The sequence below is a fragment of the Mytilus edulis genome, chromosome 11 (assembly GCF_963676685.1).
Source record: "Mytilus edulis chromosome 11, xbMytEdul2.2, whole genome shotgun sequence".
NCBI lineage: Eukaryota > Metazoa > Mollusca > Bivalvia > Mytilida > Mytilidae > Mytilus > Mytilus edulis.
In genome coordinates this window covers 70813466-70841320 of record NC_092354.1, presented here as the reverse complement: position 1 = coordinate 70841320, position 27855 = coordinate 70813466, and the positions used below count along the sequence as shown (strand labels likewise).

Genomic DNA, 27855 nt, shown 5'->3' with positions numbered 1-27855 from the left:
TTCAATATAATGCGTGATTTGTTCAATAAAACCTACGTCCCACTGTGAATGGTAAAATAAAATACAGAACTGAAATATAGTGAAATGGCTGTTTCATTGACCTTATATCCGTAAATAAGCTTTGTCTATCTAAACTTCATCCTTTCCCTCAATATTAAATTCGCCTTTCCAATTTTTTCTACTCGAAATAATCTGTCTTTACCATATCAGTTTTTTACAGGCATCAATTAATGATAAATCAGTGAATCAAAACAGATTTATAACAATAAAATAAGTAATTATTAGAAAGTATTTCACTGGATGGCTCACATTTCTTTTCAATTATTAAATCTACTTTTATATAATAATGCATTATTTATATTGTTTTTAGTAAGATAACCCAACGTTGCATAAAACTGATATTTATCCTATCATATATTAACAGTCGATATATGACATTAACCATAAAATCAGTGTCAAATTATATTGCAGTCATCCTGGTATACTAAAAAAAAACAAACCTTGACAATGATGAATTAGACATATTGATTCTTGAACAGTTAGATATGCTATATATTAACGATATATAGTAACAATAACTTTAAATTGATACATTTGGATAAAAGAATAACTGGGTTTATAATTAGAAAAAGAATAGTAATAGTGGAGTTACCTTTTTTGTGAAGAGGATTACGTTTATAAAACCTTATTAATAGGTTGGCTACTCCTATGATATGCTAAAGTACATAATAAAGAACGTATGTGCCAAATCCTGTTATGCTTGTTTCACCATTTGCATAATTTTGTCAAATTTCTGTACTAAGCCGCCCCACTTTTAAAGTGTGTTTAATTTTTTTAAGTTAATTCAGTTTTAACTTTGTCTGATTATATTTGTTAATTCTGTCTTTGAGTTTTGTCCTAAAACCAATGCTTATTACTGTTTTGCAACTCCGTGATTTCTGTGCTATCATCACTGATTTCTGTTCTACCATCACTGATTTCTGTTCTATCATCACTGATTTCTATTCTATCATCTCTGATTTCTGTTATATCATTACTGATTTCTGTTATATCATCACTGATTTCTGTTCTATCATCACTGATTTCTGTTATATCATCTCTGATTTCTGTTATATCATCACTGATTTCTGTTCTATCATCACTGATTTCTGTTATATCATCTCTGATTTCTGTTATATCATCACTGATTTCTGTTCTATCATCTCTGATTTCTGTTATATCATCACTGATTTCTGTTCTATCATGACTGATTTCTGTTCTATCATCACTGATTTCTGTTCTATCATCACTGATTTCTGTTCTACCATCACTGATTTCTGTTATATCATCACTGATTTCTGTTCTATCATCACTGATTTCTGTTCTATCATCACTGATTTCTGTTCTATCATCACTGATTTCTGTTCTATCATCACTGATTTCTGTTCTATCATCACTGATTTCTGTTCTATCATCACTGATTTCTGTTCTATCATCACTGATTTCTATTCTATCATTACTGATTTCTGTTCTATCACCACTGATTTCTGTTCTATCATCAATGATTTCTGTTCTATCATCACTGATTTCTGTTCTATCATCACTGATTTCTGTTCTATCATCTCTGATTTCTGTTATATCATCTCTGATTTCTGTTATATCATTACTGATTTCTGTTCTATCATCACTGATTTCTGTTCTAACATCACTGATTTCTGTTCTATCATCTCTGATTTCTGTTATATCATTACTGATTTCTGTTCTATCATCACTGATTTCTGTTCTATCATCACTGATTTCTGTTCTATCATCACTGATTTCTGTTCTATCATCACTGATTTCTGTTCTATCATCACTGATTTCTGTTATATCATCACTGATTTCTATTCTATCATCTCTGATTTCTGTTATATCATTATTGATTTCTGTTCTATCATCTCTGATTTCTGTTCTATCATCTCTGATTTCTGTTATATCATTACTGATTTCTGTTCTATCATCTCTGATTTCTGTTCTATCATCACTGATTTCTGTTCTATCATCACTGATTTCTGTTATATCATCCCTGATTTCTATTCTATCATCTCTGATTTCTGTTATATCATTACTGATTTCTGTTCTATCATCACTGATTTCTGTTCTATCATCACTGATTTCTGTTATATCATCACTGATTTCTATTCTATCATCTCTGATTTCTGTTATATCATTACTGATTTCTGTTCTATCATCTCTGATTTCTGTTCTATCATCACTGATTTCTGTTCTATCATCACTGATTTCTGTTCTATCATCAATGATTTCTGTTATATCATCACTGATTTCTGTTCTATCATCACTGATTTCTGTTCTATCATCAATGATTTCTGTTCTGTCATCACTGATTTCTGTTCTATCATCAATGATTTCTGTTATATCATCACTGATTTTAAATTTTGGATTGTCTCTGATTGCTTATGGACAACCAAAAACTATTATTGTTTATCCCATTCAGGATTTCTCTTCTACCATCACTGATTTTAGATTTAAGTTTTGCTCTGATTCCTGACCTACCATTACTGATTACCTACCATCAATTCATATATCAGTTATACCTTTTACAAATCAGGTTTTTAAAGGCTGTAACCTATATCTAAAATCACGCAAATGTTTGAACTGTTAAGATAAAATTTAAACATTACATTGTCAGTATTAGGTTGGTTTGCTGTGTTTTGTGTACTGTTGTTTGCCTTTCGGTAGTTTTTTGTATGACATTGTAAATTTGTTTTTCGACTTTTGAGTTTTAATATCACTTTGATTTGTTTCGCCTTATCATTAAGGTGAGAATAAAAACACAAGGCATAATTTGAAGAGATCGAGGATTATCTTGTTATAATGCAGGGACCAAATATGACATTAAACGATGAGTACCCGAAAAGATCTTACTGCGCAAGTACGCATACTATTAAACTTTCTAAAAGTCATTATGCACTTCGATCGGTTCAGTAGAGTCTATTTCATTTTGATAATTCACAAGCTTGATTAATTTGCTTTGCGTAATTATCCTCCATATCCATTCGTAATATTGACTTTGTTTCTTCCTGGTGAACTTCTCATTTTAAAGATTGAAATAGAAGTGTTCCTATTTCGAATGTGAATGTATTGTAACTTATGAGTTTGTGTGGCAGAATATATATTTATAAAGTTCTTTTGCAGCCTAAAATATTTGTAAAGCATCGTCATAACACATTATGAGAATAAAAACCATAAACTTAACTCCATTTGGGACAGCAATACAATAATTATCGATAGTGTAAATATCTATACAATGTTATTAAGTGTACACGTGGGAATAACATGTGGCTAGCCTGATACGGAGCACGAAATTATATAATAGAATAAACGATTATACGCCCCACAGTGGAAGACGTGCGTCTAGACGATGTATCCTAGCCCTAGTACCACTACAAACATGGTAGTTCAGTACAACGTCTTTACATCAAAAATATCCATCTGCATTTCTATTATACACTAACATGTTTTATTACTTATCTGATATTCTTAATTTTTTGATCATAGTTCTTAATGTATGTTATGAACAAATATACTTAACCTTAACTTTCGAGTGTGTTGCATAAGTTAATATAAGACTATCTTCCACACATTCACACATACATAGGTAATATCTAATTATCTTTATCTGTTAACGACACCAACAAACGAAGGCAATAAGATTTATAATAAACGAACTGAGAGATTAGTAATGATATGATGCTTTTCATTTTAAAGAACTAATACTATGAAAGAAGTGTAAAGAATATGTATCTATTGCAAGTTTGAAAATAACAAAAAAATGTCTTTAGATATTTTCATAGCCGAAATATTTTCTCATACAGCTGTTGTATAATTGTATTTCAATGGAATTATTATGCATAGTTTCACATTTGTGCACGGTTCTTTTTTTTCCTCAATTATAAACAGGATTCTTCGCGTGATTTTACGATTGAGACGACCGGAAATATTGTCCAGGCCAAATAGTAAAAATAAAAAGTCTGATCTGCAAATCAGTGAACCCAGAAATAAATGTTAACTACATATCACCTAAAAAGTATTCTTGATATAGATTCCTCCGTCGATTTTTGTAAAATTTGATAATTATTTTTCACTCGGTTGGAGAAATATCGTGTCATACTAAATTCAGTGGTATAATTTTTATAAATGTTTCATGAAAGAATTAAGATTTTTAACTATGGTGAGGAAAATATTCCTCTTGATAGTTCTTTTTAACTTCATGGAAATAAATTGATGTTAAGCTGTTTCAAAAGGGAAGAAAAAAAGTATAAACAAGGATTCGTTTAATAAATATGTCTCCGTCAGTTTAAGAGATTATAGATTTGTTATGCATAATGTAATGATTGTAGCATTGAGAAAATATGTAATTAACATCAATTGATTAAAAATATCCTTACTAAATAGGATAACTAAATGGGTATTGCTATCGACTAATAGCCTTGTTGGATTACCTGACATTAAACGGGAACCTTGGATTTGGTTGTGGTTATGTAATTTCCATAGCAAAAGTCATTTACCTAGTCAGGAATGCGAGTTATATTTCCTTCGTTACGTTGATTAATATCGTCGTGTGTTTGATAATGTGAAATTTTAAACATTCCTAATGAAGATAAATCTAGAATAACGTTCCATACACACACAATGGATGGAGTAGTGTTTTTCTTTTCTTTTTTTTAAATTCCCCCTATTTGAGTTTACCATATAGTTCATTACTTTTACTACTACTGATTTTAAAGTAGTTTTGCCATTAAGTTAAATTTATGTTGACTGTAGATTGGTTTGCTTATTTAATATACATGTATTTGATGCTATTAAAAACGTGAAATATTGTTCAGAAATAAAGGCAACAGTAGTATACCGCTGTTCAAAACTCATAAATCCATGGACAAAAAACAAAATCGGGGTAACAAACTAAAACCGAGGGAAACGCATTAAATATAAGAGGAGAACAACGACACAACACTAAAATGTAACACACACAGAAACGGACCAAGCATCAGACAAAATCCCTAGAGAATAACAAATCTAACATCAAAACCAAATACATGAATTTCGGATAGACAAGTACCGTGACACGTCTTATCACAATGTGAAATTACACTCAAAAATAAGAGAAAACAAACGACGCAACGTTAAAATGTAACACACACAGAAACGTGTCAGTTATTTCAGCAATGTGGTGAAATGGTGAAATGATCAAGTACAATCAGTCAGAGTGGTCGCTGTTCGGAACAATAAGGTTTGAATGAGTCTTGTTTTGGCAAACTAAATTGTAAAATGCTAATTGGAGCAGGATCTGCTTACCCTTTCGGAGTACCTGAGATCACCCCCAGTTTTTGGTGGTGTTCGTGTTGCTAAGTCCTTGGTTTTCTATGTTGTGTCTTCTGTACTATTATTTGTCTGTCTGTCTTTTTATTTTTAGCCATGGCATTGTCAGTTTATTTTCGATCCTTGAGTTTGACTGTGCCTCTGGCATCTTTCGTCACTCTTTTGTAACTTTCAGGAATATTACTGCCCCACGCTTTGTTCTGTGAAGATACCATAATAAAGTCTAACCGGTTTCCTGAAGAAGAAAAAAACGGACATTATCTTTTATTGCTATGAAAATACGCAAAACAACATACGTCTAGACTGTTCGTATAATATGCTTCATCGCCCTGTTCCATCATTACAACATGCAATAACTTTAATTGTGTTTATTTGGTAGGCGTTAATAATAGTTATTTTATAAGGTCTCTTTTTAATAGCTTTACCAACATTCATTTGGTTTATATCAAAATGCCATTAGACATAAACGATTTGAGACATTTATGTTTAGAACATACAATGGAAATAGTTGGTTGAGAACATATGAATTAAATTCATTGGAATTCAGTTTTTGCTTAGACGTTAATATCCAATTAGCTTTTGTAGGTATTGCTCTAAAAAGAATTTAATCATATTTTGCTGTATAAAAATCCTTTTAAAGAAAAATTGTACGTAAGGCGATACTTAATTTATACTCAGAGAAAAGAAAATAACTAAAGTTAACATTCAAGATTTGTCTTGTGATATAAGATTTAAAATGTTTGGTTGTTATTAAATTGATTAAGATAATTGAAAGTATATCCGAGAAAGCAACAGCAAAATATCAACTAGTTTATGATCAGCGATCAAAAGGGAATATTCAAAATCAAGCTTTATCAAATTTAAAATTTGTTCGTCTATGAAAGATTTGAAAGTGTTTTTTTACCTCAAATAATTGATGACCTTTGCAAGATATAACGCAATTTGTTTTGTGGCTTTCATATATTTGTTTTTGCGTACTTGCACACTTCTGGAGTAATTTGGCCTTCAAATTGTTTCGACCTCACACGATGAGTTTCAGATTCTTATGACTGGCGTATTGAATTATACGTCTGGTATCTTTAATGACTATTTGTGAAAAAAAATTAACGACTGAGTAGGTTGTATTTTTTCTGTATAAGAATTACAATCAAAAGTTGACATCTTCAAGCTGTATCTACTAATCACTTATCATTATCTACAATACAATGAAATAATCACACTGAAAAACTATTATTTTGAGCAAATGAAGCTATTAAAACAGAAAAAATTTATATATTTCTAGACAGAAGTCGTGTCTTAATGGTAAATATGAGATATAAAAGAACAAACTATTAATTCTACTTTTAATGAATCTTTTTTATATCTTAAAGATTGCCCCAACATTTTCAACATTTTCTTAAGTCGGTGTATACGTAGATGTGCTCTTTAAAAGAAATCATTTTCTGTCAGTTATTTTGATTTGAATTGAACATCAAAGTTTTAGATCAATATAAGGCCTTTTTTAGAGTTTCAACATAATCAGATCTTTCAAATATTGTTTCTAGTCTGAAGACATTTATTTTGTGTAGAATTGATTTAATGTAAAGTCTACAACCTTTGCAGCTAACTAATAATTTGGCATTATTAGACCTGAATGTCAGTATTGTTCTATAGTTAAATTATGTCATGCAATCGTGCCTAGCATAACGAATACTTGTCAAGTACTGAAAACTACAGCCACAAAAGAACGTTGTAATATTAAAGGTTCAACAAAAGAAATATGTGTAAAAACTAGAACAAAATCGATATATCTTAGAGTTGTAATATTTAAAGATTAATGCTTTTAGCAACTGACAATTAGTATACAACAACTTTGAAACGTATTTCATTTCTTAAAGAAAGTCGGTTTAAATAGGTTATCCAATGCTTTTCCTTTGTATTGTATGATTTAACTCCAAATAGACGTCGGTCGATTACGTCTTCGAATTTCAAATTGAGAGTTATAATAGTGGATATATTATAAACATTTGGTCACATGTACATAGTGGTCAATAACCCAACATGTTCTCTTACTTTTTGTTTTAAATTGATATTGGTATTGGTTTTGCCAATGTCTCAGTCGTTGTGTGCTATAAAGAATATAACAAAAAAAATAATGTAATTTGCACTGATACGAAAATATTGTTTACTCCCATTGTTTAGCATCTATAATTTTCAATGACAATGCTTCAAGTTCTAAAAATACCAAATTCAAAAGCAGGTATTAGTAAATGAATCTATGTCTTAAATGGTTACTGTAATCTTAACATCATTTTAAAAGTCTGAAAGTGCAAACGTTAAGTCAATTATTTTTTTTTCCTGTTTGATTATTAAAAGAAATAGACTTTAAGTCTGTAAAGAGATGTTCTGATAAATATAACCGGTATAAAACTAATTTCTATTGATGGACACATATTTTGTTAAGATAATCAACCTAAACATTGACAGCTTCGGTCAATAATTTTAGAGAGCCATTATGTTTCTGAATGCTTATATGTCGCGATTTAAGGAATGGTTAAAAGAATTATGGCAGCGCTCATTTCAACGTTAATTTTTTAAAGACATCCACGTTAGTTGTGTTGTCTTTTGAAACAATTTATCTTGATCGATATGTTGCGGTAACGCCATTGAATAAACAGCAAGTAGATTCAATTCACTCTCATGACTTTTTTTAACTTTAACTATAATTATAAATTATAAATCTGTCATAATGGATTTCGTGCAGCACCACTGATTAGTATCAAAATGAAGACATAGTATATATTACATACGAAAATGACTTTACAAGTTGTTTCAGCTTTTGATTTTGCCATTTCCCCAAGATAATTTTTCTATATAAAATTTTCTTCGAAGTTCTGTATTTTTGTTATTTTTCTTTTTTTGTGATTTCATAATGACATTCAAATAACCCACCATCATTTGATATTTCTTTTAGTAATGTGTTTTTGAATATTTATTATCAGACCTTGCTCTTGTGTCTGTAAAGTCGTTGATTACGTTGTTTAACAATACGTAAATCACACAGAACAATATATCAGATATAGTAAACCATTGCAATGTGTTGAAATGTAGCAGCTTCCGAATGGTGAATGGGTCACAGGGGACCCATTAAGTCATTGATGAATAGGAAAATGTGCAAACTATTCGAATGCAACATTAATCTTCAAACCGAGGCCATCAACAGTTTATCCATTACCATTAAGTATGGTATAGGAAGTGGAAAAACTGTTTTTGAACGTAATTTGTAGCCTTAAAGGTTAAATACAGACTACAATAGATGTTGAAACATGTCAGTTTATAAAGTATTATACATGTTCGATTATAATGCTTTGATTTTAAAACAAGCGTCACTCGGTGCCACAAGTGATGAGAGCAATTTTCATCCTTCTAACAATTTTGTTGACTGTTAAATGAAAACAATCTGCATTATATTGTTACGACTTTGATATGTCTTTTCTTAGTCATACGTCGTAAGGTATTTCCTCGAGAGAAACTTTTACACAAATTAATAAAAAAAAAACATTAGTTGAAATATACTAGTAATATTCTTTATGTGTGTGCCTGTCCCAAGTCAGGAGCTTGTTAGTTAGTGGTAGTCGTTTGTTGATGTGTTACATATTCATGATATTTGTTTTTTGTTCATTTATTTGTACATAAATAAGGCCGTTAGCTTTCTCGTTTGAATATGTTACATTTGTCATGTCGGGGCCTTTTAAAGCTGACTTTGCGGTATGGGCTTTGCTCATTGTTAAGGCTGTACGGTGACCTATAGCTGTTAGTGTCTCTTGTGAAGAGTTTTCTAATTGTCAATTAAACACATCTTTTTTATATAATTTTATGTAGTAAGAATGTAACTCTATATAAGCGAGGTACTTTCATTAAGTGCACTACCATACACATTATAATAACATGATATAAATGATAATGAAATAGTTACTTAAAAAAGATTTCAATCACTACTATAGTATATAGGAAGGGTAGCATGTAAAAACTAGAATGCAATTCATTACAATTGTACTCAAACACAAAGTTCGTAAGTTTATGAATCATCTTTAAACACTGAAAGGAAAACATTTAGAATCGCATTGGAATCTAAAACCGTACATCGGAAAGTTCAGGTAAATACATATCCAAAATAACTGGGGAACACCTATTAATTACCATACATCTTACGCGTAGTATCCAGTTGGCAATCAGTGTTAGCAGTTTCGGTCCAACTAATAATAGATGTAACATTAACATTACAATAACATTATACCGTAAAGGTATTTAGCATGGTTATTTGCAACAGTAATCAGTTAATGCTTAGAAATCACTGTACCTGAAGTTATAAAAGGTTTTATATTATGGCTTATTGTTTCAGTTTTCTCATATTTATAACATAACTTTAAAATATAATAGAAGTTGTACTGGTGAATGATCAATCAGTAAAGTGTTAAGTACATTAATTGCTTCTAACGGAGAAGTGAACTGTAATAAAACAAAATTGTCTTTCCTCTTCTGAAACAGTTTATATTTTGTAAAATAAGTCCTACCTAAATACAACACATAGTATATTTCAAACGGTAATACTAGTTTTTTTCTTATTTCCATGAAACGGATAACCGCTCCATTTATTGACCCCGTTGACATTAATTTCATGATTAATTAGGTCTCGTTGACAGCCTACACCATTTGTTCATATTGTTCTTAATTTACCCGACAGGTCTTTAATCATTGTTCTTTCTGTATACCACTTCCCTACATTGGAATTTCCCCGTTGTGTTATTGATTTTGTGGTATTTGTCTCTACTGTTCACTGATTGCATTGTCAAACAAAGCGTAAATAACGCGAGAATTACATAATTCATCGTGAAACATGTAAACTGTGTAACAATGTGACAGCTATTAGGATTGCCGATTGTTCACAGGGGAAATAATCGACTTTGATACATTGTTCTCAGTTAAGGTTGCTACTTTTATTGGTTCTACGCATTTTGTTTCATTTTGATGATTAAATGCATTTATTTCAGGTTTGTTATGTAGTAAGGTAACTTCAAACGTTTATATTCTATTTGTTTTCAGAATCCATCCAAATGACAGTAGCAGAAATAGACAAAAATACTAACCGTTTGCGAACCTATGTTTATAAATATCTACAAATACTGTGTTTTTATGTTCTGGTCAATGTCATGGCGTTAATGTTGCGTTATAATCGTGCATGTTCACTTTACATGATTTTTTTTAGCGCTGTTGACACGAGTAAATTCGGAAACATTCCGCAGTCACCTGAAATTTATCAAGTGTTATGATGAATTTTGAAATATCCTTTCTGTTATCTTCTTGATAAAATATAAACTTGTTGAAACATTAAATGTTGTACATCATGCAATTAGAATTTCAGATAAAGGCCTATTATAATTATCAATTGTTCACAATCTCATTTAATCACAATCTTCGCTGAAACTGACATACTTAAGATGCTTCTTTCTTGATTAACATCACATTTGCTACTAGGAAAAACATGTACGTTTGACGGGCTTGTTTTTTTCAAAAATACATCGTCATGCAAATGGGGAAACACTTTCAACCTCTTAATGACGACTTGTTCCCTATTATCATATGAGCTCGAGGCTGGTTTCATACTTGACTTCTATGGAGGGAAAACTTCATTTTCCTCTATATACTAGTAGATTTAATAGTTATCCCACAAGGACGCGGTGTGTCAGTGTAAGATCACCCCGATGGCCGGAGGCCAGATGGTGATCTAACACTGACACACCAAGTCCGAGTGGGATAACTATTTAACATCCCAGCTGTTTTAGATTAGACGAAAAATCATTTACAATTCATAAAATGTAGTTTAGAACGCAACACAACCATTTTAATATACTTTATATATTACTATATGATGTATACCCTTTATGACCCCCGAACACGATGAGTAGATATCAAACAATGTCAACTCGCCCCACTGGCCAATCGTCCAACACTATATCGTCACTTTATAAAAATATCACCCCACTCTTGTTTACTGACTCGCCCCACTTTTGAAAAAGTGTAAAATCAAATGAAAAATCAGTCTGACAACTCACTTATGAACGAAAAAGGTTTAAACCCCACTGAATAAAGGTCTGCCAACTCGCCCCACTTATAAAAATATCTTACTTCCTTTATGTATGTTAAATTACTATTAGTTCGTATCCAGTCGTCCTGGTGTAGTGGTATGTGTCGTGGCTGGATATGCTTAAGGTCTTGAGTTCGAATCCCAGCATATACACTGGATTTTTCCTCGTCCATTTTGATAGATATTCTTTTCCGTATAATTGATTATAATTTTTTTAGTGGATTTGTCATTCCCGCCAAAATGTTACAGAACAAAGGAAAGCATGCATAACAAGAGTCTAACAAAGAAACTCAAACTGGGGTGATCTTAGATCACCCCTGTTAGAACAAAGGAGCTGGTATGTAAGATTTTTTATCTCACTAATTAATTCAAAATTGTCTTAATGACGACGTGGTCCCTTTAATCATATGAGCTCGAGGCTGGTTTCATACTTGACTTCTACGGAGGAAAAATTTCATTTTCCTCTATAAACATGTACTAGTAGATGATTTTTTTTTATCTCACTACTTAATTCAAAATTATCTAACCATGTTCAACACATCGATTCCAACGAACTAGATTTAAAGGATAAAAAATATACAGTTAAGACTGCATCATATCTTGACTAACAAACATAAATTGATAATAAGTTTCGGCTGAAAACAACACTTAACAACAAAAGAGATGAGCTTCCTAAAACTGAACATTCAATTTCTTTAAAACATCATTCCTACAGAATACAAAGTATATATTTTCAAGTTGAAACAATTGTCCAGGGCTTGTATTTCCTATCATGATTTCCTTGATAGATGTTCTCTGTACACAATGCAGGTTTAAACAAGATTCTTTTAAAACATGTAAAAGTGAATAACGATAATGTTTCGCAGACAGAAGCCAAGCTAGAACATAACAAAAACAAGACATCTGTTTTTCTTTAAATCTTTGCAAATACATTTTTCTATTTTGATATTCCTCTACTCTCTAGACTTTATTTTCATATTTAGTTATCATAGGCTTCCCTCTTTCTGTATTTGTAGGTATCCAATCGTTTGTTTTTACTTTAATAACAATAAGATTGACTTGTTGCCGATTTCTATTTCGAGTTATCTTTCATCGACTACTTTAAATGCAATGTAAATATACAATAATATGGTATATCTAATACAGAGAAACATTTCCATTATGAGTTATCTCTCAAAGATTACTTTTCTATGCAATGTAGATTTTCAATAATATGTTATATATCATGCAGAGAAAGAGCATACTCAATTTGTTGACTTTTTGATTGTTTCATCATTCATCAGACTTAGGTCATATTGTTTCCATTAATCTGACATCTCTTTTCTCATTCATGCCATCCATATCACACTTCATTACTGTAGATCTTCATTGTATTTTATTGATTGTGTGAATGCGTGTATTGATGATAAAAGGCTGGAATGCCTTTTTATACATTTAAACTGTTTGATCTATTGAACATGTGAAAAAGCAACAGTTTTATAGTAATATTTTACTGTAATTTTTTTTCAGGTATCTTAAAAACAAATATGCTATTAACTAATTAAACATATCTTGCAAAGGGATTGGTTTATAGACGGAAAACAAGAATTATTATAGTAGTTTTGAAAAAATTAATGTAAAGCGAGATAATCATAATAGTAAATCTGTAAAATATTTGAAAAAGCTTAATTTATACTGTACTATTTCGCTTTAGTTTTTTATTCAGGTATCATTAAAACAATTATGCAATTAACTAATTAAATCTGTCTTGCAAAGGCACTGGCTTATAGACGACAAACGTTAATTCTAGTTTGTGTTACATTCAATGTAAAGCGAAGTTATAAAAGCAAATCTGTATGATATTAGAAAACGCAAAGTTTTGCAGTGACATTTTCTTTTAGTTTTAATTCCGGTATCATAAAAACAAATATGAAGTTGACTAACTAAAGATATTGCATAGGTACCGTTAATTTTATTACTACCACTGGGTCGATGCCTCTGCTGGTGGACTATAAGTCCCCGAGGGTATCACCACCCCAGTAGCCAGTACTTCGGTACTGGCATGAAAATACGGATTTTTTGTGTTATTAAAATTTATTGTTACAAAATGATATAAATTAATATAAATTAAGGAATGTATCTCCTTCATGCAAAGCTCTGATTCCTTTCACGGATTTGGCTATACTTTTTGGACCTTTTGGATTATAGCTCTTCATCTTTTATATAAGCTTTGGATTTCAAATATTTTGGCCACGAGCAACATTGAAGAGACATGTATTGTCAAAATGCGCATCTGGTGCAAGAAAATTGGTACCGTTAATGTTATTGCATAGGACTGACTTATAGACATAAACATATAATCGTAGTTTGTGTAACATTCAATGAAAAGCGAGGTAATCAAAGTAAACCTGTCAAATATTTTAATACTTATCAGTTATACAGTACTATTTTCCTATAGTTTTTCAGGTATCATAAAAACAAATGTGTAATAACTAAATTAAATCCATCTTGCAACGGCAACAATTTATTGACAAAAACTAATATTCGTAGTTGTGAAACATTCAATGTAAAGCGAAGTAATTATACATTGTCATAGAAAACACTGTAAATTATGTATGGATTGTCGCTCTTTTATCTTCGTTGAGGTCTCTATGTCTGACAATCTGGCAATTCTGTTCGAATCAAATTGTTGTTGTATAAAACATTTGCTTTACATTTGCAGTCATTCTGATTTGTAAACTCATACATAACGCAACTTTATGGCAGATTATTTTTTAATTGGGGTTTGACTTATTTGCAAAGAAACAGGTCTAATGTAGTAGGCTATTTGTTGCCCTCTTGGTTACTTCCGAACAGTTTGTGGTCCGATGTTTGTTAATTTTAATCTGTTGACCAACATTTCTTTTCGTCATATTGATGTTTGAAAAAGATGCTTAAATTTTGGTTTGTTTTTTAGCTCACCTGGCCGAAGGGCCAAGTGAGCTTTTCTCATTACTTAGCGTCCGTCGTCCGTCGTCGTCGTCGTCCGTCGTCGTCTGTCGTCGTCGTCCGGCGTCATCTGTTAACTTTACAAATATTTTCTCCTCTGAAACTACGGTTGTTTGGTCGCTGCCCCTTAATTAGTAAATTTAAGGAAATTTTGACATTTTTGGTTATTAGCTTAAATATTATTATAGATAGAGATAAACTGTAAACAACAATAATATTCAGCAAAGTAAGATCTACAATAAAGTCAAATGACCAAAATGGTCAGTTGACCCCTTAAGGAGTTATTGCCCTTTGTAGTCAATTTTACCATTTTTTCTTAAATTTTTATTATCTTTTATAAAAATCTTCTCTGAAACGACTGGGCCAAATTTAACCAAACTTGACCACAATCATCATTCCGGCCAGTCAACCAAGATGGCCACCATTGCTAAAAATATAATATAGGGGTAAAATGTAGATTTTGGCTTATTTCTCTGATACAAAGCATTTAGAGCAAATCTGACTAGGGGTAAAATTGACAATCAAGTTAAGATCTATCTGCTCTGAAATTTTCAGATGAATCAGACCACCGATTGTTGGGTTTGCTGCCCCTGAATTGGTATTTTAAGGAAATTTTGACATTTTTGGTTATTAGCTTGAATATTATTATCAAAAGAGATAAACTGTAAACAGCAATAATGTACAGCAAAGTAAGACCTACAAATAAGTTATGATGAGCAAAATGGTCAATTGACCCCTTAAGGAGTTATTGTCCTTTATGGTAAATTTTTAGTAATTTTCATAAATTTTGTAAACTGTGGCATATTTTTAAAAAATGTTTTTCTCTGGAACTAGAGGGCAAAGTGCATTATAGATAGATATATTGTTAACAGCAAGAGTGTTCAGTAAAGTAAGATCTACAAACACATCACCATCACAAAAACAAAATTTTGTCATGAATCCATCTGTGTCTCTTGTTTAACATGCACATAGACCAAGGTGAGCGACACAGGCTAGTTTGTTAATCAATTTTGTATATTTGAAACGAAGTGAAAGTTGAATTTAAAAAAAAAAAACTCAATTGCCATGACATTTCACAGATAAATATTGACTGATCAGCTAGTGTTTTATTCTGCAATAGACTGTTTTCTAAACTCAGTTTTGTTGAAAAGATTAACATTGATTGCAAAAATTATTATATTTCTAGAGGGTTATTAATTTAAGGAAGTCTGTTTAAATATGTAAATATAATGGTACTTAGATTAATATGGAACAACATTTCAAATTTGTTACGTAAAAAGTGAGAACGGCAGGTTGTACTGTTGTCCAAGGTTAGGGATGGATTGGCGCCTTTGAACAGGCTTAACATTTATAATCTGCCTTTCACATATCAGTACCCTGTAGGTCAGCAATTGACGTTTTTGCATGACTGTTTCATTGCTTTTTTATGAATTGTTTTATAATGAAGTAGATCATAATTTTTTCTCCACTCAATTGTTTCATATTTGTGTATGTCTGTTATAGCCGGCGTTATAAAATGGGTGTTTCTCATTGTTAAAGGCCATGCGTTTGTTTATAATTGCTAACATCCACATCATTTGAATTTTGCTTGATAAGTATTTCATTAAAAATCATACCACATCTTCCTTTTTATGTTGTTTATCATGTATCATGTATTGAATATTTATCAATATAAAGTAAAATCACAAAAATACAGAACTCTGTGGAAAAATCAAAAAGAAATGAACCTAATCCTATGGCAAAATTAAAAGCTCAAACACATCAAACGAAAAGATAATAATTGTCATATTTCTGATTCGGTACATGTATTTTTCATATAGAAAATGGTGGACTTAAATCTGGTTTTATAACTAGCTAAAAATGTGTTAGTCGGTTATGTTTGTGTCGCTGAAACTTTGGTGTATATTTACGGTTTTGTGAAAAGCTGTTTTTACTTGATTTTTATTTAGTTTTGCCATTGATTTTCTATTTTTTGTTGACAAAAAGGCGTTGATTTTCCCATTGTTATTTTCCTTTTCCTTTTTAAAAATATGACACAGACAATCTTTGAACAGTGATTCCTGCCTTCCAGATAAGTGAGCATCAGTACGGTGCCTCTAAACCAACTTTGACAAAACAAAATAATGGCATTAACAATTGTTCGAGCTCTGTCATCTCCCTAGTTAGAATATCAAAGTTAAGTGCGAGCTAACGACTAAATCTTGTTCGGAATATAATACATTAAGATTAAGATATATATTATACAAAATATAAGTGCAAATTGAACAATCTCATTTATGCTGCTTACAAAACCCATTCCTCAAATTCATTTCATCACAATAAATCAACGTTATTAACACTTATAAAACTTACAAACAACCAGCCTCACCTTTTTTGCACATTTTACGTATGCTCTTTTAAACAAATGTAATTTGCAATAGAATTACCCGTCTAACAGTAATACATGATTGGCGTGACATTTAAAAACTAAATACATTAATCATCTGTAACTGATTTGATTGATATCAATACATGCACTTCAAATATTAAGTCACTCTTTGAGTCAACATGCACTTTATATATAACAATTGTATTTTCTGGGTTTACATAACAAAAATATATCTGTTCATATATTAATTGGTAAAAAAATTCGTTGGTATATGCTTATGAAACAAGTCTTGACAATCAGGTTTTTTTGTGCTACTACTTTTTCTGATGGAGTTAAGCCTTCCAATTGATAATTAATAGAGTGTCTTTCTATGTTGTGATGTGATATTATTGTTTCAGAAAAGGGAGAAGGTTTGGTACCATTAAAACGTTTTATCCCGCTGCAATTGTTTGCATCTGTCTTTAGTCAGGAATCTGATGTTCAGTGGTTGTCGTCTGTTCATGTGGTTAATGAGTGATTCTCGTTTCTCGTTTGTAAATAGATTAGACGGTTGGTTTTCACGTTTGAATGGTATTACACTATAATTTGTTTAGACCCTTTAACCTTGCTGTTCGGCTCCGTGTTGAAGGCGGGACTGTGACTTATAATGGTTTACTTTTATAAATAAATTGTTACTTAGATGAAGAGTTGTCTCATTGACACTCATACACCAACTTCCTATATCTGTTATTTTGTTGCGGCAAGCCATTGCATAACAGATTCAACATAACTCTCCATTGTCCTGTTGTATGCTCATTACTATTGGGATTTAACTGATGCCTTTTTGCATATTTATTATGTCATACTGTTTATGTTAATGTTAAAACGTCACAATAACACTGACAAAATCAAACGCTATCAATCAACGGAACACGTCTATAAAAACATACGTCATAACTCTGACTTGGCACAGGCAATTTACGAGAAATAAGGTGTGTTAAACTTGATTGTTTAGCTAGCTAGCCCTCACCCTTGACAACCCTTGCTTTATACTTCTGTTATGTTGTCAACATTGGTGAGCTTATCAAACAGAATACAATGTGAATGTCACTTACGTTTTTCTACCCCTAGACATTATTTGACTTTACCAGATTATAGACTAGTTGTTATGAAGTTTTGGTTTTCAACTCTAATCAACGTGTTGTTTTTGTTTTGAAAATAAAAGAATCACTACCGGACAAGATATGCTTATGTGTTTATCGAGGTTTTTTTATAGCGTTCATTAAGATTAAATCATAAGTTTTCAGCTGGTCTCCTGTTTTAGTAATTTCGATTTAAAACATACTTTTGTGTTTAGCTTTTTAATAAAAGTGTCATTTCGACTTACAATTTATTATTATTGGATGGATCCATTCTCAAATATCGATTTTAGACCTTAATTTGTGAAACAAATCTTAACTGCTCACTGTCAATTGTTTTATGTATAAAAATATTTAATGAATACAATTATGTTTAAAGTATGTCATATCTGTGTTTTTCATTTCATGACACGATTTAACATACGTTTGAAAGTATGTTAAAAACGAAAATGTAAGTTTATTTCATATGAAATTCAAATATTTTTAACAATATTTTTTTTTTCTTTAAAAAATCTCTTAGTCAGCTATTAAACCAGATATAAGAAATTATTTTCGTTGAAATATGACTCTACCATGTCAAAAATCTGACACTCAATATAAATTTGTTCCACTGTTTTAAAGATTTGAGCTATAGGATTTTGTAAGATTTTATTATGAAACAGCATCATATCATGTAGCTTCAGTTGACATATCTTTTATACATAGATAGGAAATAGCATAGATGTCGCCGTCTTCTGCTAATTTTACAGTTTATGTAGACTTTGATTTTAAATTTTCATAACATTTTACTGTGTAATATTATGCCCTGGCCTAGCAATACTGGTGACCTTACGTCCAAATATAGATCAGTTAACAGAGAAGTTGTCGTCAATATTTTAATCGACGCGATATATTGTGTATGTGCTGATGCAGCACGAATCACCAACCTATCAATCAATCAATCAATTTTTTGAAACATTAATTTAGAATGATGAATATACAGATCAATTGTAATCATATAACTTATATTAAACTCATGCATGTAAGTAAATGAGAAAATTGTCAATATGTTTTAATCAATTTACAAGTAAAAACTAAGGTTAATTCAAAGGAAATGCTATTCACATTTTTCAAATGTAATTCAATTTCATTATGTTTTTTTCACCAAATCTTGATTGAATCTCCTGCTTCTAACAAACGACAATGACGGATGGGAGGATTTACGTATTTAACTATGAAATACGTCCCATAATTCCAGGTCAATTTCCGGGCGATAGATTTGTATAACTCACAAAACGTGAAATGTGAATTCTAAGCACGTCAAAATCCTATAAGATTAGCGGCATGGAAAATTAAACATAGTCTAGTCATTAAGGATTTGTCGTGATTTATTATCCTAGTCATGTATTCAACATTTTATTTGTTTATCAATTTTTTACGTGTTGAAAACATGGCGAAACTGTCGTCTGTTAATACATTATGTAAAATATAAAAACGTTATAACTCAAGGTAAACTAATAAAAAAAAAGTTTTCAAATGGCTCAACTCTTATAAGCAATTCATTTTTGGTTTATTATTACATTTTCATGAACATCTAAGTAACATGATCTGCTTACCTATCTGAGTCACCTTTACGTTAGTGTTTACCATATATGCTGCCTATGCCACGCTTTCATTAATTTGACTGATGTACCACCCTCGGATTTCTGTAGTGTTGTATCTTTTGTCTTGTTGTCGTTTTATCCTTCGATGCTATGGTGTTGAAAGTTGATCTTCGACTTATAATATGTTATTAGTTTGTTCCCTGAGATAGTATTTGCCCTTTTTGTACATGTTGTAACAGAAAACAAAACGGTTCATAAAAATAATGATAACTACAGTACATATGTTACTACAAACAGCCTCACAGTACCTTCTGATATATCTGAATCTTATTAATAAAAGTGTGACATATACTGATTTTTAATTGTACATACTAACAAAAACTTTCTTTTGATGCAATATTTACAGTATTGCGATTTTGATCATCTTTTTTTTTCCCTTTTTTTCATAAAAAAAGACGAAGAACAGTTTTTTTCGTATCCATTAGTCTGAAAACATGTATCGCTTGGTATAATTTACTTTGGTCTAAATTTAGAGAATTTAGAATTTATACATCCTTAGCTTTCAAGTATTTGGCTCTAAGCGTTCCTGATGAAGGTTAATCAAGAAAAGCGCTTCTGACACTTTAAAATTGTAACTTGTTTTTTTTTTTTATTTTTGAAGCGACCAGCATCCAAATGATTCATTTGAATTTCCATTTCGAATTGCACTTTTAACTTAATTGTGAATTTTATAAAATACAACTTTTATTCTAGAATTAGGAAAGATATAATTTTGCTTTCTTACAAATTTAAAAGTTTTTTTCTAATCGTGTTTTATGTTTGGTACAAAATCTAAAAATTTCCAATCGCTGAAAACTCATTTCTACTGAATCAAAAAATATTTCAATTAATTTTGTCATATTTCATTGAAATCTTAAAATACAAAAATCAATACACCAAACCTGAGTAATATGTTTTCTAAATTTTAACAGGAAACCTTACAGGACTGTAAATTAAGCTTGTTTATGCCAAATTGCATTGGAAGTTATTTATTGCCTTAAGATTGACATAATCTCTGTATTTATGCAGCCTGAACTTCCAACTGATATGTATTAAATCAAAGGTTTTCAAATATCGCTCGGTGTAATTAACTTACAATTCGAATGCTAACTAAAGATAGAATTGGATTTCATTTGTATGCTAATTTTGTATAATTATAAGCTTGGATAAGACTTCTTGATCGAACGTTTCTTGAGCGCTTTATTACAGTTGATATTTATACCAACGTCTGCCGCTGCATCTGTGAGAGATGCAGGATATAATTTAACAATTCTTATTTATATGCACAACTGATGTTGCATCTTTGAGAAAGTCTGTGTATCAAATAACAGTTCATATTTACATGCACAATTGACAAAAAGGTTTCAACGCCCACATGTGCCATAACACACTTATTTAAGTAGTTATTAGTTCGGTTGTTAAACCTGCAGAAGCACTTTCTAAATATTAAACTAGTGCTTTATAAACAGTCTGTTGTTTTAGTGTTTTCAATGTTCATCTATTGACAATCTTCAAAAATTAATTGATGTTGGTGCAATTACATTTACAGACAAGATAAAATGTATATTCTTTGTATCCTATAATAGGTAACATTAGTCTACTAATGAACTTTGTTTGTTTTTTTCTTTTGCCAGAAGTTTAAATCCCATATAAAAATATGTCGGACAATATTTTAAATTATACATACTGGTAAAATTGAGAATGCAAATGAGGAACGTTTGTATATTCTTCTGATGCAAAGCTTGTCAAATGCTCAATAAAACAAATAATTGCATGGAAATCATTCAACATGTTTCTCGGTCTCTATTGTAAAATAGTTTTTGGGTATAGATATCAGAGACACTCAGCTTATGTAATTTATTTATCTTTGGTTTCTGAAAAAAATGTGAACATTCATTGATAGCAGTTTAGTAATGTATGTGTATGTTGTTATACATTTTTGTATTAGATAATAAAAAACACCTTTACGCGTATTGATAAAGAACAATTAATAAGAATGGCTAAAAGTTAAGTAAAGGAAAACTGATGTAAAAAGTGTAATCATCCCATCGTGGATGTGTTGGTTTGTAGATTGAACTGAAAGATTATTTTGACAAATGGATTTAAAATGAATTATTGTCTACGACCTTTTGTCATGTTTCTTTTTCTGAATTCACAATCTTCTTTGAAATATACAGATAGTGGTTTATGTATTGTATCAATGACAAACAAGCTTATAGTTTTGCATAGCAAATGCAAATATTTAAACCAAAATATTATAGAACAAAACTGTTAAATATTTTTTATATCATTTGCCTTAGATTTGTTGACATTGTATTCACCCGGGTTTTTACTTTGAATTGCAAATCCACTAATTTAAGAACGTATTTTTCTGGTAAAGATTTGTTAGTATCTTTCTACATTTGAAAATGCCTGTACCAAGTCAGGAATATGACGTTCTTGTCCATTCGTTTTTGATGAGTTTTGTAATTTGATTTTGCCACGATTATTATGGACTTTCCGAATTGATTTCCTCTAAGTTCAGTATTTTTGTGATTTTAATTTTTTTGATAATGTTAATAGGTTTGTCTACCCTTTGTAATGGAAAGTCTTGTAATTTCTGTTTTTTAGTCATACAAAACAAATGAATTACAATACCTTTTATACTTTTGTTTTTATAAGAAATGTATTGCTACTTTAGTCTATATCATATACCAAGTTAGCTTGCCTGTACAAGTAAAGTTTTGCGACTAATCATTTCCAGCATATCGAAGATTTGTGAATCTTAGACTTTTTGCTGAACTGTAATATAAAGACTGGCAATACCATACCCATCAGTTCATGCGCATCAGTATTAGAAAAGCTCTCTCTCTCTCTCTCTCTCTCTCTCTCTCTCTCTCTCTCTCTCTCTCTCTCTCTCTCTGAAAATGAAAAGATACATGTGCATTATACACTATAAGGACCGTCAATAACATACCTATCAATTCCTCGGGATCAGTTTTTAGAAAAAACATCCAATTGATTCTTTCATTTAAAAAACTGACCACATAATACAATTTGTGCTCTAGCTGATTAGACCGGAAACCCATACAACCTTCATAAACAAAGATTACTTTATTAGGCTATAAGACGATTTATATAGCAAATATGACTCCCAATAAATTGAATGCTTCTAAAGCCGATAATTTAATACAAAAATATTACATCTAAATCCTCGGCGAGGTTTTATATTATTGTAGACAATTAGTATAGAGTCCTATCATGTAATGAATTGTCTGATGAAGTTTATTCAATAAAGTAATTGAAACCTTTTTTATCGGAAAGGTTTAATATCACTGCATTGTTAATAACACTTATTGTAATATTGCATCTTTTGTAATAATTTATTGCTTCTGAATTTCTGCCTTTGCCTCATAACAATATGATGATGGAATTCGAAGAAGAACAGCTGCGCTGTTGAACCAAAGAACAAACTATCATCTGAAGGTTTACATATTCGTTCTTCTACAAAAATATTCTATTCTTATCAAACAAATCAGTTTGGTCTAACGTACAAATGTAAGGCTTTTACGATGTGTTTGTAAGGAATTGTTTCATAATAGTGACCAAGTTATGAAGTAAAAGAGCTAGTTGTCGACCATCCGATACCATATAACAAAGTGTAAAAAAAATCCAATATGTAACATAGGTTAACACCACTTTTTGAACAATTGAATTCATTTACATTCGAAAACAAACATCTGTTGATACGGTTGCTAAATTTGAATTATGACTTGTAGCTTTACACATATGATGTGTTTTGTGCAGGAAGCCGTATAACCTTGTTCATTTCCACCGAAGTCATTTGTTTAGTGCAATTGCAACGCCCGGACTTCAACGGCGGTAAAATTTTGTCTCATTTAAAAAAAAGTGTTTTTATTAAAACTATATGTTTTATACTTAGCAGTTAATTTCAGCTGTCTTTGATGACATTAAAAAGTGAAATATCGTAAATTTCCAAAATTTAAAAATAAAAGTTTCACAAACGGTCTACTAAAATCGAAGTGATTGTAACTTGTATCATAAAGTAATGTCAATTAGTTTAATGTTAGAAATTGCCCATCGTAACCAATAAGATCTGGACAATTTTTGTAACTACCAAGTGTTAACGACTTAATTAACTATGTATATTTATCACATATATGAAATTGAAAACACTACCTAATTGTCATTGTTATTATTTCATCATCTTTTTTTTGTATTTGTATCGCACATAGCAAAATATATTTTAATAAAAGAATCTTATAATTTCTCAGTATGCATGATTTGTAAAGGTCAACAAATTGAAGAAGAACTATTCAATGCTTTATAATTAACGATTGAATGAAGGTCGAACGCCTTGGGATATTTCTATTTTGTTGAACGGCTTCAAAATGAAAATTATGATAGCAGAAATGACACAGATAATTGAATGAAGCGGCAAAGAATATAACTCGATACATCAATGTTCAGCTTTCCATGTGTAACAATAAAACAGAAAATTAATAGTTTAAGACATGTTTGATAAATGACGGCAGTCACATGCTAATAGTGATTTAATGGCGTACTGGGATCTTTTTTATGTAAACCGTAGTGATAAAAGAATATACAAAGTGATACAACAGCAACCTATGGACACAAATAACAAAAAGATACTCAGAAGATTACATAAATAAAGGCAACAGTAGTATACCGCTGTTCGAAACTCAAAAATCGATAAAGAAAAAACAAATCCGGGTCACAAACCAAAACTGAGGGAAACGTATCAAATATGAGAGAACTACGACACAACAGAAACACAACACCAAAATGTAACACACAAAGAAACGAACTATAATGTAACAATTGCCATTTTCCTGACTTGGTACAGGGCATTTTATGAAAAAAATGATGGGTTGAACCTGGTTTTGTGGCATGCCAAACCTCTTGTTTTAATGGCAATGTCAATTATAACATTAAATGACAACATTACACGACAGGGCTACAATAAATAAATGGGAGAAAATATAGGACAGAGAAACAAACGAATATAGCCTTCAAAAGGTACCAGATTAAAAAAAAAAGATAGTCAATAATCGACAGACGTCTATACTATATATCAAGCTATATATCAAGCTCTAAATCGTCTAATCAGTCACAATACAATATATCAAAGATATTCATTTAACATCAAATTGGCTAATGTCAAACACTAAAGGAAATTACATAAGAAAACCACTAGTCTAACAAGGTCCCTGGCTTCTGACAGGAACATGCATATGGGTATTTATATCTAGAGGTTAAACGTTTTACATGAGATTAAATCAGTTTTAACTTTCTATTTTGAAAAAGTTTTCCGTTTTGAATTTTCCTTGGGGTTCGTTTTTTTTTTTTTTTTTACTTTTTACAAAATCTGGGACATGTCCAGAACAAATTGGTTTGTTTTTAATTTTTAGTCTTTCTTTAGAATATATCCGTTACCAAGCGTTTTTTTTTTTTTTTTTTTTTTTTCGTATCAATGATAAAATCAAGTAAAACAACTTACAATTAGTATTGATACTGCAAAGCAATCTGTATCTTTTTTTTAAAACTTCTAAATGTATAAACATTTAATTTTGCAAGAATTGTTGCATGTTTGCGTTATTTGAGACACGATTGTATATCTTTATATGTCATACAAGAGGCAAACTTTGACACATTATATTTTTTCACAAATGTACATTATATGTCTCCAAACATATTCTTTTGGCTCGTATCAAATATTTAATTCTGTGTTCTGAGATTGCATACTAAAGACGTCAATCCGTATTAATGATATTTTTAGAAGTATGATTAAGGGAAGCAGGGAAAATAATAATTAATTACATGAGTCTTATATTACAAAATGTATTGAGATATTATTTCAATAACAAAACTTTTAGCTGGAAGGATTAATGTTCGTATTCTTTTATGTCTTCGGCTTATGAAAAGCTATGTAGTTTCAATACAAACTTATGGATTGACACATTCTACAAAATGAATCATAAGAAAGAAAAACAATGTTTAATGTTTGGTCAAAAAGTTATACAACATTGCTTTATTTAAGACTCATTATTCAAATACACATATTGTTGAAAAGTATTAATGTTTTCAATAATTCTTTATTTAAATAAACTCTAATGATACAAAAAAAGACAGTAATATTTGTTTTCAGATTTAGCAATCGCCAATCTAGTCGGCGCAGCAGAATTTAATATCAGGTTAACTTTTTACTGTTTGACGAGTCGTGCTTGTCTTTTTCTTTCGGCAGAGTCTGTCTTGGACAAGATGTTTCCTCCTTGCTATATTATGTCAATATAGTTTTCAATATAAACAAAAATCTAAGCTTAATTGATTTTAATTCACCTTGATAGTTATGAAATTGATCAAGTCTACCTTTTGTTGTTCAGTAAGTGAGAAAATCCCTTTGAATCTTTTTACCATATTTCTTTTTAAAATAGGAGCAAAGGCGTCTTAATTTATTTTTTTTATTAAAAAATAAAACCGCATAGAATTCAGATTTTCACATCTCTTGCTATCAATTCGTCGGTTTTTTTCCTCTGCTAATTATTTTTCTATTCTTTCTAAATAGCTTTCTCATTTGTTTGTGCAACGAAAAACCAAATATATTATGCAAATTGGTTCTTTATGAACTCAGAAATACATAAGAAGTTATCTCAACTCTTTGAAGGTCTATCAAGAAAATTGAGTTTAACTTCTTAAAATACTTGTAATTAGCCTTGATATATACTAGTATCAGTACCGGAAATAAAAATCCACTTTATCTTAATACCCACTATAGTTATAATAGATGCCATGGTCATAAAGTATTGAACCACAGTTAATCACCAAATCAAAATGTAGCTTATCGCCATTTCAATTCTGCTATCAGAGAGTCTAGTCCCAAGTGACTACAAAACAATATTAAACTATTTAGATATGTTTTGTTGTAATGGTTTTAGCCACGACAGTGTTTGTTCTGTCACTTTTTATCTGGCTGTATAGTGAAGATTTATTGATTTACATTAAGATGATGAGCTTGAACTGGGAAAATCAGCTAACAAATGTCAGGAGTAGAAAAAAGACAAATGGAGCATAGATTTTCCTTTTTTTTATTTTTTGACATACATCATGCCATTATTTTCCATGCTTTTAACGGTTACTTCACCTTTTGTGACTAACAGGTGCTTACACCTTTGTTATTTGGTCTTATATTATACCTTCTAAGAATTATGAACATGAATGTCAAGGATCTTGCCGTTTAAAAGCATGAAAATGCAATGTACTAATTATTTGCTATTTTTTCCAATAGAATATGAGCAAATAATCGGTGAAATGCCTTTTTTTTAACATTCACACATTAGATCAAGGATCCTTTAATGATTTATTGATTGGTATAATTAGGATCTTTGACCTTTTAACATGCATTACTCTTACAATACGAGTGTTTAATTCTTACTACAATTACCATGGTCATTATAAGTATGACGCAGCTAACAAACCGATCATTACACGTGATAGTTATTGTAATTACATCTTATCTAAGTTTCCTTAAATTTGATTAGTTAATATGTAGTGTAATTTTCAAGTATATTCTTCATTTGTTCTTTGATAAGTCAAATATAATTAATATTGCAAGATCTTCTGGTATATGTTAAGGGAAATGATCCAAATTCTATGTTTTTGTATGAAAAAAAGACTGAAATTAACAAATTTTTTGATGACCGTATGGTATCCTTTATGGACATCTATATTGAAATGCCTGTACCAAGACAGGAAAATGACAGTTGTTTTGCTTTACTGTGGATTCATTTAATTTAAATTTTTTTGTGCATCAATTTTCGTGGGTTAAGGAAAACTTACATATTAGTTCATATTGCGTTTTTTTGGCGAAAATTGCATACAAGTCTATAGGAAATTTGGCATTTGTTGAACATTATGGTTCACCTTTTCTCACGAAAATTGGTATCCATCGAATAATAATAATTCCACAGTAATTGCTAGATGTGTTTGAGCTTTTTATTTTGACATTTGATAAGGAACTTTCCGTTTTGAATTTCCCTTGGAGTTTAGTATTTCTGTTATTGGACTTTCAAGATGGATTTTGGTTTTTGTATTTGGTTTGATTACTGTATAATGGGAGACACAATCCTGGAGTTTATATGGCATGTGTTTGATGCAAATGCAAAATTTCAATTCTGGTGTCTATGGTGAGTTATTATACAGCATGTGTTTGATGCTATGATTAAGTGGTATTTGATCGATAGGTCTTTCCCTCAAGGAAGAGTGAATTATGTTAACATG

The 27855-nt window shown here is 30.6% G+C and overlaps 2 protein-coding genes across 2 annotated transcripts in view; one reads left to right on the top strand and one right to left on the bottom strand.

Annotated features, from left to right (window-relative positions):
- Nucleotides 1–27855, top strand: part of LOC139496181 (voltage-gated inwardly rectifying potassium channel KCNH7-like) — a 151936-nt gene that overhangs the window by 52461 nt on the left and 71620 nt on the right. The gene's annotated exons all lie outside the window — the stretch shown is intronic.
- LOC139495335 (uncharacterized protein PF3D7_1120000-like) lies at nt 898–26699 on the bottom strand. The gene is made up of 4 exons (XM_071283640.1): nt 26680–26699; nt 25786–25853; nt 22368–22457; nt 898–2432 (listed from the first exon to the last, which is right to left on the bottom strand). The coding sequence occupies exons 1-4, from the start codon at nt 26697–26699 to the stop codon at nt 898–900; spliced, it is 1713 nt and encodes a 570-aa protein (XP_071139741.1).

Coding starts and splice junctions, on each gene's coding strand:
- LOC139495335 (XM_071283640.1), bottom strand. CDS start 26,699: ATGGAAAATAATGGCATGAT. Junction 25,854..26,679: donor ATGGAAAATAATGGCATGAT/GTATGTCAAAAA, acceptor GACATAATATAG/CAAGGAGGAAACATCTTGTC. Junction 22,458..25,785: donor CAAGCACGACTCGTCAAACA/GTAAAAAGTTAA, acceptor TTTCATTTTCAG/AGAGAGAGAGAGAGAGAGAG.